The sequence below is a fragment of the Schistocerca serialis genome, chromosome 7 (assembly GCF_023864345.2).
Source record: "Schistocerca serialis cubense isolate TAMUIC-IGC-003099 chromosome 7, iqSchSeri2.2, whole genome shotgun sequence".
NCBI classification, from domain to species: Eukaryota; Metazoa; Arthropoda; class Insecta; order Orthoptera; family Acrididae; genus Schistocerca; species Schistocerca serialis.
The window spans coordinates 510,017,112-510,029,661 of NC_064644.1; the positions used below are offsets into that span (position 1 = coordinate 510,017,112).

The 12,550-nt window shown below is 44.6% G+C and overlaps 1 protein-coding gene across 5 annotated transcripts in view; it reads right to left on the bottom strand.

Annotated features, from left to right (window-relative positions):
* Window positions 1-1,344: 1,344 nt before the first annotated feature.
* LOC126412644 (uncharacterized) overlaps window positions 1,345-12,550 on the bottom strand; it is a 153,586-nt gene continuing 142,380 nt past the window's right edge. Inside the window, exons 1-2 of one of the 5 annotated variants that reach the window (XM_050082330.1) lie at window positions 4,897-5,144; window positions 1,345-1,674 (exon numbers count right to left, since the gene is read on the bottom strand). In XM_050082330.1, coding sequence (XP_049938287.1) covers window positions 1,550-1,674; window positions 4,897-5,110 — 339 coding nt within the window. In that variant the 5' untranslated portion in view covers window positions 5,111-5,144 and the 3' untranslated portion in view covers window positions 1,345-1,549. Of the gene's footprint in view, window positions 1,675-4,896; window positions 5,145-12,550 lie in introns of those variants that run through there. The other 4 variants (XM_050082336.1, XM_050082337.1, XM_050082331.1 and 1 more) reach the window with 4 other exon arrangements.

The following is a 12,550-nucleotide window of genomic DNA, read 5'->3' on the forward strand; positions in this document are numbered from 1 at the left end:
TTGCAAAGACCTTCTGCACCGCTGCTATTGACAGCTTGATGTACTACAATCTTTGAACAGTCGAGTAAAGGCATGTAGCTTAACAGAATCGTTGGACACAGTGTGTACAGGCCAGTCACAGACAACGTGAGCCATGTTGCGTGCTGAGAATCTTTGCTTTATAGCAGAGAGTGTCCTCATACTGGTCTTTCCATCGTTTCATCTCGCTGGTTCAATGTGATGTATTTTGGACAAATGGTGTCGCAGCTTGCTCATGGACACTGGGTGTCTGAACTGAGGCTACATTCTGATGGCCGTCCTCAGGCACAAATTACTAGCATTATTGTCAGGTTGCAGGAAGCTGTTTTCAGATTGGTGTAATATTCTGTTTGTAGCGTTTTAGGCCCTCAAATTGTCATTCACATGTGTGCAGACCTAACTTCCGTTGTCTAAAGAGAAATATCTTGGTCTATACCTGTGGTACAGTATGGGCTTGTCACTCATTCACTCATACGGTTGTGATACTCGCTACATCACATTTCCACTAATTCATACATTTTCAAGATTTGCTATTGGATCTATAGTTTTTCTTATAGTTGGACCTTGTATACGATATGGCCTATCACACGAAAAATGTAATCTTTCATTTGTTATTGCAGTTGAATCGGGTTTTACTAATCTGAAATTTGAAAAAAAAGAACATGTATAACTTCTTCCTTTGTGAGTCTTTTATGAATTATATGCTAAATTTTGACTATACACGTAATGTATTATACACTTTGTTAACCAGTCACATACTTTTTCTATTAAATTAACCTTCTGCAGGCATATTCATCTATGTGAAGCAAAACAACAATTAACAGAAGCTGTGTGAAATCATTGCGTACTTTATAGTTGAGAAGATAAAAGATGCTGCTGAAATCTGAGGTCACTTGCAGCAATTTTGTAGAAAATGCCCACATTTTCATGGAATTATACTGAAGTAACATTCTCATGTTATCAGTTCAGACAGAAAGATGAGTATGAGACTGACAACTATTTGAGACTAAATTTAAAATTTCGTTCCATCGCTAAATGGGATGTCGAAGGACTTCCCTGTGATTATGTGAACACTTTTGGAAGCTTTATACCAACTAAGAAAGCATAACAGGGGAAATTATTAAAAACACTTCCTTTCTTGCATCTGCACACCCTGATGCAAGAGCCCTAGTGGTGTATAGTGTAGATCATCGTATCTGAAGGAAAAATGCAAATGGCTGCTACATCAATGTGCAACGTTCATAAATAAACAGGTAATCGTGATTTTAGGTAACATCACTAAACATACCGTATACAACCGACCACGGAAGCATATTCAAAAATGTTTGTACGTTTGCAGTAATTTTCTATATTTGATTTCCACCTACGTACGTGCTAGAGTTTACATTTATAGGACACGGAGTAATAGAGACATTTATTTACTGCAAACTACACTGCTTCTTTATTTTATACACATGAGCGCAGGGTACAGGACAATGTGAGCAGCACCAGACTGCGCCTCCACAGTGTAGCGCCTCCTCAGCAGCGGCGACTACTTGCTGTGGGCGGCCCTGCGGGCAGCGCCTGACCTGGAGTGGGGCCTGACTGCAGCTCTGCCTGCAGCGTGTCGGCTGCCTGCACGCACATGCTTGGCGTGGCCAGCCCGGGCGTGAGCACCTGCTCAACAGGAAACAACATACATGACGTTTCAGTGATGGTTGCTCACATTCATGTCTCACCAAAAAACATCAGTAGTCGTATTAACAATACTTTAATTAATCACTATGCCTGCATTTTATACTCAGTTAACATACTGAAGTACTTAGACGACACGCAGCTGGTTTTCTGACTGATTTTCTCTGGAATTACTGCCATCCTATTCTTCAAGAGTACTGTTCTAAGCCATAACTGCTCGTTGTGGTGAGCCGAGTTATGTACAATGTAACTTACGTCGATATTTTAAACCATACTTACCTGATACAGGCATTTGTGATGCAATCACGCACAGAACAGTAGTAAAGTATGTACCTGTGATAATGACCAAAAGTTGTTGTTCTGTTGCAGATGTTTAACATTTGTTTTTTCCAAAAACAATAACATACAGTCTCTATTATGATTTTCGAAAGCACTTTTAGTGTTTTTCTCATGTAACTATGCAACTTATGAGCTGTTACATTCAATAACAGTGTTTCAAAATCAGAACATCATGAAAGACTTAAACGTACTTGTATGCTAAAACCTAAATTCTGTAACTTGTTCCGTAATATCATTCCTAAAACAAGATAAAGATCTATTTAAAAACTCAGGCAAGAGGGCAGCGGGAGAACAGAATGAACGCCACAATGTAGCTTCAGATTATATGATTCACCTTATAACGGTATTTCTGTATATATTATGAACTTTGCAATAACTGTATTCTGAAGCCAGATGTGTTGCTCTATCAGATAGAGTAACTGCAGAAACTTTTCTTCGTACCCGTATGAAAGATTAAATGACAAGTGGCCAAATGGCTAACTGTGGAAAGTATAATTTGTGTAGCCCAAATCACGAGACTTTCTATCAAATTAGAAAGCTCTTAGAATGATTACTGAGTATTTGTGGTCTTACATCATACCTCTAAAGCTCAATTCTATTTTGCGCAGCTTGTAGCATTAATGTGTATTAGAATCACTAATAGAAACACAAAAATTATATTTCAGGTTGAAAAATATTGCTAATCCACAATGTCACAAACATTTTTCATTATACTCGAAGTAAAAAATTTGTTTGCTAAACAATATGCAATCTTTCACATTTGGGTACAACAGTGACAACTATTTACTAGAACTCTTGTGTTATTGCCCTTGTAATCAAGTAACTTGTCTGATGACTGTTTCCTGAGCAAACCAGTCTTGTATGTAACATAATAAAAACTACCGACAGAAAAAGAGACATCAAGATCAGTGAGCAATATTGTCACATTTGTTAGTATGCTGCTAATGTTGTAGGTTCTGGATAAAGAATCACTATCACTGGTTCTCATTAGAGAAGCAAGAGTGTGTAACAGTTAGTGTTTACATGTTCCTCCATTGTCACTGATGCACTGCTTTCTGGATTGTGAATTCCTGTTATCATTATATCCCATTCAGCAACTCTAATTGATGTAGGAATTCTTAATGGAAATTTTGTAGCACCTGTATAGAAGACTGATGAAAACCTATTACTTTGACAATATGTTCGTAAGCCATTTCGGAATAGATATCATCCACATACGACAGACAGCCTCTCCCTGAGGCATATACATGAAACAGGGGGGTCCTAATCAAAATCCGTGTTTAGCAAGTACAAACCAACGTTAAAGTTCAGTACTGTTAAATGTAGGAGTATATTCAATGTACACCGAATGGTATAATTGTAATAAAAAAGTTCTTCAAACGGCCTGTCTCATTTGCAGACAAAAGTCTTACACTTTTAAAGCGTAGCAATAATTTACGTTATCAACTAGGGGTGTAAACGTAATGAAATTACACAAAGACCGGTACTCAAACTACCCACTTGACATTGGTGCCAAAGCAGAGTTACTAAACACAGCCTTCCGAAACGCATTCAAAAAAGAAGACGAAGTAAATATTTCGGAATTCGAATAAACATGAGTAAAGTAGAAGTAAATATCAGCGGAGTGGTGAAGCCACTCAAATCGCTTAATAGAAGCAAGATTTCTGGTCCAGACTGTATACCATTTGGGTTCATCTCTGAGTATGCTGATGCTTTAGCTCCATACTTAACAATCATTTAACCGCTCGCTCGACGAAAGATCTGTATCCAAAGACTGAAAAGTTTTACAGGTCACACCAATATTCAAGAAATGCCCATGTCGTTAACGTCGATATGCAGCAGGATTTTAGAACATTTATTGTGTTACAACATTATGAATTACCTCGAAGGAAACGGTCTATTGACACACAGGCAACATGGATTTAGAAAACATCGTTCCTGTGAAACACAACCAGCTCTTTATTCACAATCTGAGCAGCCGTCTTCGGTTGTTTGCAGATGACGCTGTCGTTTATCGACTAATAAAGTCATCAGGGGATTAAAAAAAACTGCAAAACGTTGAATGGCGCGAAAAGAGGCAGTTGACCGTAAACAACGAAAAGTTTGAGGCCATCCACATGAGTTCTAAATGGAACTCATTAAACTTCGGTTACACGATAAATCAGTCTAATCCAGAAGACGTAAATTCAACTAATACCTAGGTATTACAATTACGAACAACTTAAATTGGAAAGAACCCATAGAAAATGTTGTGGGGAAGGGTAGTCAAATACTGCTTTTTATTGGCAGGACACTTAGAAAATGTAACAGATCTACTAAGGGGACTGCATACACTACGCTTGTCCATCCTCTTTTAGAATACTGTTGCACGGTGTGGGATCCTTACCAGATAGGGCTGACGGCGTACATCGAAAAAGTTCAAAGTAAGGCAGCCCGTTTTATATTATCGCGAAATATGGATGAGAGTGTCACAGAAATGATACAGGATTTGGGTTGGAAATCATTAAAAGAAAGGCATTTTCCATTGCAACGGAATCTTTTCACGAAATTCCAATCACCAACCTTCTCCTCCGAATCCGAAAATATTTTGTTGACACCGACCTACATAGGGAAGAACGATCACCAAAATAATGGAAATCAGAGCTCGTAGAGAAAGATATAGGTGTTCATTCTTTCCGCGCGCTGTACGAAATTGGGATAATAGAGAATTGTGAAGGTGGTTCTATGAACCCTCTGCCAGGCAAATGTGATTTACAGAATATCCTTGTAGATGTAGATTTAGATGTAGATACACCTAAACCTGATGATGTGAATGCTGCGGCAGTAAGGGCCGGGCGCTTCCCACCCGCCTCAACTGGTGTTTACCTTTGCCTGCCAACCTGTTCTCCACACTCCCAGCGTCCCCACCATCGCTCCCGTCGGCGTCGTCGTCTACTGAGCTGTCGGCGTCGTTGTCATCAGCGTCTCTGTTTTCGGCTGATTCATCCACCACTTCCTCCCCGTCGTCTGCAGCGGCGAGCGGCGTGCGGTACGCCACAAGAAACACACCAGCGATCAGCAGGACGAGGGCTGCCTTCATGGTTACAGTGGCTTCTACTCTGATTACCTCTCGACAAGTGCCACAAGTGAACTCACCCACCTCTTCTTATACGGCGCGTCCGACTCTTATCGCCCAAACTGCTGCAGGCAAGGACAGCTGTTTAGCATGTACGTCAGAAAGTGCGGCTATCCATATCGGCGTCGTATCTTACATCTGGAAATATGTTTGGAGCCTTGGTAAGAAACCTTGAGCCACAAGATTAGACGAAAGAGAATTGTGAGCGCAATAGCCGATAAATACGCTACAATCAATGAAAGCAAATGATTAAATAGTTTATAGACTTGAATTATGAACTTTCCTCTTTAGTAAGGACAGTACATGCAACAGCACTGACTTAGTTTAGTAACAAATTTACGAATGAATAAGAATTTCATTTGTGCAATATTTTCACACCATCCTGTGATTTCTGATGTTGCGAATTGTTAACTCATTATACAAATAAGTGACAGTTATTTTGAGTTTAGTTCGCCATGAACCATTGTTACTCACAATTTTTATATATGGACTGATTCAAGTAGGAAGTGGTACGACAAGCCTCATCAGTCCGATGTTTATCAAATTTTGAAGCTTTGTTCATCACATAATGTATACTAGTTCAAAAATGGTTCAAATGGCTCTGAGCACTATGGGACTTAACATCTTAGGTCATCAGTCCCCTAGAACTTAGAACTACTTAAACCTAACTAACCTAAGGACATCACACAACACCCAGCCATCACGAGGCAGAGAAAATCCCTGACCCCGCCGGGAATCGAACCCGGGAACCCGGGCGTGGGAAGCGAGAATGCTACCGCACGACCACGAGATGCGGGCAATGTGTACTAGTAATTAAACTTTCTTTACATCCTGAAATGAGACTGTGACTTGTGACGCCAAGAGATTCTGATACATTTTTTTATTTATTGCGGCACGGAAGTAAAAAGACTGCAAACCTATTGTTCAGGAATCTCTTATCACGAATCAAACCTTTGCTGTGTTAGTTAATAGAGGTTTCTCGGTGGAGGCTGCTGTGGAAGTATTCGTCATCTCAGAATTGCTCTACGGGTGGCAGATCAGGAGGCCCGGAAGGCCAGTCGTGAATACGTGCTTATGTGGTGTGAACTGCAGTTTTTCAGTGGATTATTGCTTTTGGCACTGCATTCATCAGTGGTATTAAAACTGTATTTCGCTACATACGGGGTAAATATAATAGAAGTTAAACTTTCAAACCGTAGTAGAAACAACACCACTGGTCAGAATGACGTCAATTGCAACGGAATAATATCGGAGATGGGTGAAAACGTATGCCAGAAGAAAAGTAAATAGTTATGAAATGTGTCAATAGATGGCGCTGCAAGCATTATAATTTAGTAGTCGTCGACTACAAATAACAAATGAATCATACAACAGTGAATAAGGTGTACGTTTGACGTTAAACCAAGTGTGCATGGGCGTACAGGTGTGGTCCTTTTAGTTCCGTAAGCCCATCCACCATGGAAAGGTCATATCACATCGAATGGGAAAAACCGGTTTTTAATTGCCCTCAGGCAAAAAACGGCATAAAAAGCATCACTCACATCGGTTTCTATTTGTCCTGAGGAGAAAATCCGCATAAAAAACATCACTCGCTTCGGTTTTTAACTTTACTGAGGCCAAAAACTACATAAAAAACATCCATCAAAATCAAATCGGATTATAAATTTCTGTGCATTTGGCGCAAAAAATGTTCAATTTGCTTTCCACCGTTTTCGGTAAATGGTCAAATCGAGAAAAAGAAATCGAAGTGACTCTGGGGTCAAGTTCAGAATGTGTTACCCAATGCGTGTCTTCAGTGCACGTAAGTTTGCAATCGGAACATTGACTATTCAACATCTTTCAGGTAGCCCCACAGCGAGAAGTCACACGAATTAAGATCAGGCGTTTGGGATGGTCAGGCTGTAGGGAAATGATGGATGATAATTCTAGCATTTCCGAAATGGCGCTTCAGCAGCTGCTTAACTGGATTTGCAATGTGTCGAGGTGTGCAATCTGGCATTTAAATGAGCCTATCCACACATCGACGCTGTTGGAGAGGTGGAATGAGATGGTTGTGCAAAAGACACTCAAATCGCTTACCACTGACGATACAGGTAACAGGACTGAAAGCACAAGGTCTCTTCGAAAAAATATGACCCTATGATAAATGATGCTGTAAACCCGCACCACACGGATGGCGTTTTAAGGATAAAGTGATAGTGGTTGACTTGCGTGTAGATTTTCCGTTGCCCAGAGTCGACAATACTGTGTATTGACATATCCTCTCAGATTGAAGATTGTCCACAATATCTTCCACGGCCAGTCATTGCTTACACATGTGAGCAAGAAATTCTAAAGTAAAAGTCTCTCTTGCTGGCAGGTCAACAGCAAGCAACTCGTGCAAATGGGTAATTTTGAATGGATATCAAAGAAGGATCCAGAATGAGATTTTCACTCTGGAGCGGAGTATGTGCTGATATGAAACATCCAGGCAGATTAAAAGTGTGTGCTGGGGTAGCTCACTTGTTAGATCACATGCCCGTGAAAGGCAAAGGTCCTGAGTTCGAGTCTCGGTACGGCATGCAATTTTAATCTGCCAGGAAGCTTCATCAAAGAAGGATGTTTCATAGGATTTTTCGCACCGTGCTCAAGAGTATGTGTAAAGTCCGGGCAATTCTCCGTGCACCACACGTTTGCCCCTACCATTCGTCACCTCCTGTACTGCTGTGGCCACTGCCTCCACTGATGCCGAATCAATTAATTTCCTACCTCTACCAGGTTGCACATCAAAAGAACCCGTCTTTTCGTATTTCCGAATCATTTCCGCAGACCCACAGCACTCATCGGACCAACGCCTTTTTTCAGACCCTTCAGTGTCCGGAACGTCTGGAGAGTTACCTGGGCATTCTTGTAATACAGCTTAACTAGCAGAGCGCGATCCTGCATTGAGACAGTGATGGCAGACGCGAAAGGAGGAAAACCTTTTTTTTCTTCTTTTTTTTTTATTTTCCCCTATGCGACATGGTACAGTACAGCATCACCGGTCTTTCGCGGCCTAACTGTGTTGGTGAGGCAGTTAATTCATCCACAGGGCAATGAAGCAGCGTCATGTACTTTGGAGGTGTGACGGTTGGTCTTGGAGTCTGGTACCACCCTCCAACGGTGACAGTACGACATCATTTAGGCAGAAAAATATAGCCCGACATGGGCAGGTACGGTGGAAAAGTATTGGATGCAGAATGGGCGCCAGTCCCACCGAAGGATGTAGCCGAGTCGTTAGCCGAGATCGGGATCTGAGTCTTCTAGGACGATTGGAGGAACCGTATGTCAATGCCAGCCACATGGAAGTGTGGTCCCAACGTGACGTAACCCATGGACAGTGTCCCGCAGGGCATCCACTTTCTCACAGAGTCGTCACGCGTTGTTGCGTATGGTCGCCTTGAGGGGGACGATACCTTCTTCCTCATGGAGAGACACAATTGTCGTCAGTAGTGGGGTGTGCAGGCTCCGCTGGAGAACCTTCTTCTGCAGGCACTGCATCGTCCACATGTTTGTGACACTAATCGTTGCCCATGCAGTGGACTGTACGTGAGAGTAGGCGGAATAGCTGGGGAGCTTAGTATGTGGAGCTTGGTATGTACGTGACGTTCCCTACTGCGGAAGAGGGGGTACAAGGCCCTGGTCAGTTCTTGCCACTTGTTGGCGACATTCTCCACATGACAGTGGAATGGCAACTTCCGATCCATCAGACCCCTAGATACGTGGCCGTTGGGGCCAGAGCACCTGAACGCCTGCAATATATTGCGGTGGAGGAATGGGTTCCGTTTCGGGAAATAGACTGCCGTAGTTTTGGCGGCAATGAGATCAATTTTTTTTGTCCGGCACCAGGTGATGGTGGTGTCCACCTGTCTCTGGAGGCGGCCGACGACAGCGTCAGTGATACGTCCAGTGGTGTATAGTGCTGTGTCGTCAGCATATTGTGCCAGGTGGCACTCGGTGATGACTGGCATATCATTCACATGGATATTTAAAACAACGGAAGGCAGCACTGATACTTGTGGAGTGCCTTCCAAAAATTGGTGAATGCCAGAAAGCATTCCCCGTCGAACCATGAAGGAAGTCCTACTGCGAAGGAACATTAACATACATATTCAGTACAGGGATCTGGGCCAGCATCTTGTGTACCAGATCTTGTCGTAGGAGATCTGCAAGTCCAAAGAAAACGGCTACTGTCGACTTGGCGGTGTTGAAGCCTTTGCTGACTTTTAGGAACTGAAGATCTGCAGAGAGGTGCGAAATAAATCCGTACTGTTCAAATCGGATCACCCTGCCGTGCAAGAGGTTGGGTATGTCGGTGGAGGATCACGGGTTCAAGGGCCTTCACCACGGTATTTAAGAGGCTGTTGGGCCTGGTGTTGGTAGGGACCAGGGGAGTGTAGGGCCCTTGAACGGCTTGGGGATCGGAATCAGCTTGGCTGCTTCCACTGAGGGTGGGGGGGGGGGGGGGGTAGGGGGTGGATGCTGGACGTGAGACAACCATTTAAAATGTTGGTGAGCCATAGGAGAGGCGTATGCAGAAGGCAGCAAAGATGTTCATTTAAAATTCCGTCCATTCCGGCGGCTGACCGGCCACGTTTCCGTCGTAGGATCCGATGGAGTTCTGCTGTGGAAGTAAGGTGGCGGGCAGACAGAGGTGGACAGCTGCAGAAAGCGGCAACAGCTGTCCGGACATCGTGTTCGTCCTGTAGTTCGTCCAGGGAAAGGACTTGGACAAGAGAGTGGTTTTGGGCCTCTAACACTTCCGCCACCATTTCAACAATTCGGAGGGCACCATTCGACAAGCCCGCTGCCGCACAAATCGGATGGGCACTCGCTGGCGCAGAACGTCACAGGGCGTGAATGTCAGCCCAGTCAGATTTATGGTGTAGCAGGTGGAGAGCTTCACCGCTTTCTTTATTTCGGCAGGCAAGTAATCGATAGTATGGACTATATTTCCCGCTGCTGTCAAGTTAGGTCGTGCCGAGTGGTGTTATTAAGTACCCTGGTGGACTTGTCCCTATCACTGAGTGTCGCACTGGAACGAACTTGAAATGAAAGTGTAGTATTGGTGTGCTGCAGGGAACTGTGTCATGGTGACAGGCCAGTTTATGGAGAATTTCCAGTGAAAACTGAATGATGACATTCTTGAATATGGCCACATCCAGAACGTGTGGTTGGGAGTTGGAATGAACTGGTAAATGGGTAGGTTAATGGGGGCCATAGACTGACAGCGCTAAAGTGTCCCCCAGGTGAAGGAGGAGTTGACCTTTGGGTTTAGAGACCTGATAATGCCAAGCTGGGTGTTTGGCATTGAGATCCATCCCAATGATGAGCCTATTGAAGGCTGTCAACGTGCGAAGGTCCACTTCAAGCAGTGGCTTGTTTGGACTCAAGTACGCTGCTGCAAAGGTAATGGCACCAAGGTGTGTGGAGATGATAACTGCTGTGGCCTCTATGCACTCCATTGGGTGGAGAGTCTTTTGGGAATAGACAAGAGCTTTATTGTGGAACACAGCCGTGCTTCCACCATGGTGATTGAAGCGGTCAGAGCGGTAACGCACCATGTTACAAAGGGAGAAATCGTCCACCAGTTGAGGTGTGTTTCTGTGACCATTAAAATATACACACAATGCTCATGGAGGAAGGCGTTCAATTCATATGTTTGATGCCATTGTCATTAAAAATACAGGTGACAAGTCCCTGAGGCGGCTGGTGGGGGTGTGGTAGTCGATTCGCCATTACAACAATATTTGACTAAGCCATTCCATTAGGACCATAACCTTGGAGAGTCCATCCTCTAACCAATGGATTTTTTGGGCAGTGTCGCAAATGACAGCCTTGAAGTGGGGTTTCATGAAAAAGATGACAACCTGGTCGATTTCACCCATGTCCTCCCAAAAGGACATATCACTCTCTACCACTGGGTTAGTGTCCCGTGTGGACTGCTCGCACCTGCGGCGGGCAGTGGCAGGAGTAACTGTAGGCAGAGTGGGGGTAAGGGTATAGGGCTGGGATACAGCCACAGGTGGACTAGAGGGGGCTGTAGCTGGCTCCTGTAGTCGGTGAGCAGTGGAAGTCATCGTGGAAGACAGACAATGAGGAGGAGGCTGGGCTGCAGCAGCAAGTGATGTCGTGGTCGTCTGGGCAGAGGGGGCCCATGTGCCCCAGAAACGTCTGGTGCCTGAAAACAGGGAAGTTGGTAGTGTCCCATAGCGGTGGGGGTAGTCTATTTTTTCTTAGTTTTCTTTCAGAAGAATGTGAAGACTTCAGTTCCTTCTGGTAGACACGGCACCGTCTCCAGGATGCCATGTGGTGGGGAATGTGGGCCGTGTCCAAACAATGGGCGCATGTAGGTTTCTCCAATGTGGGGAATGTGCAGTTCACCACTAAATGTGGGCCGGTACACTTACTGCTTGGCAGTGGTAGGGAGCAGTAATTCCCAGTATGTCGTAATCGTTGGCATTTGATACAGATGTTGGGCCCATTTTGGACGTCATACGATTCAATCCAGACCTTTGTGTACAGAAGGTCCCAGATTTGGTAACTCCACTCTATGTCCTACCTCCGGGAAATGGAGATGACATGGGTAGGGGAGGGGATCAACGCTTGGGTCTCCTGCTATACTGGCGGACCAAAGGGTCCTCGTAACGGAGTCTAAGCAGTTCCTTCTTGAGCTCCTGTAGTGTAACCTCTGGTGCCAAATCTTTGACGACGATTTTGGTTTGGCGATTTCTCGATGTCTGGAGGATAAAGTAAGGCATCCTCCTTGATCTGACAAATTCAAGAATGGTAGGTAGTAGACCCTATTGTCGAGCAGGTATTTCACATGGTCTTTGTGTAAACAGTCCACATGTGCCCGAAGATGAGCCCCTGGAGCACAGTGTCCAGTTTAGTATAATTAGTGACGTTACACACCACAATAGGAGGGCTTGACGGGGTCTCTCGAAAAGGAGGGAACCGGAGCAGGAGCCATTTCCTCACCCACAGGACCATCCGGTGCAGCTTCACGTGGGAAGAAGGAATCGGAGTTCGATCCGCTGTCACCTCGGCCCGCGTGGGCGGAGGAGCGTCCGGAACGCCTGGAGTGACCGCCAGAGGACTTTCTGACTGGGTCAGGGTGCCCAGAAGACCTGACACGGTGGCGGGACAACGTAGGAAGAGGTGCACTCATAGTTAAAGCTGGATGGTGATCAGACACAGCCGGGGCGGTAATTTTAAAAAGGTAGTCTGGGGTACAATACTTCTTGTAGGCAGCCAGATCAAGAAGTAATCTTGGCTTTTGTAGTAGCCAGGGAGATCCCTTACTCCATCCCCGGCGGAGGACCTTAATGCCCGCCAGGTGTAGTGACTGGGGACTCTCCTTTGCACGGCTGCCAAACGGCTTTG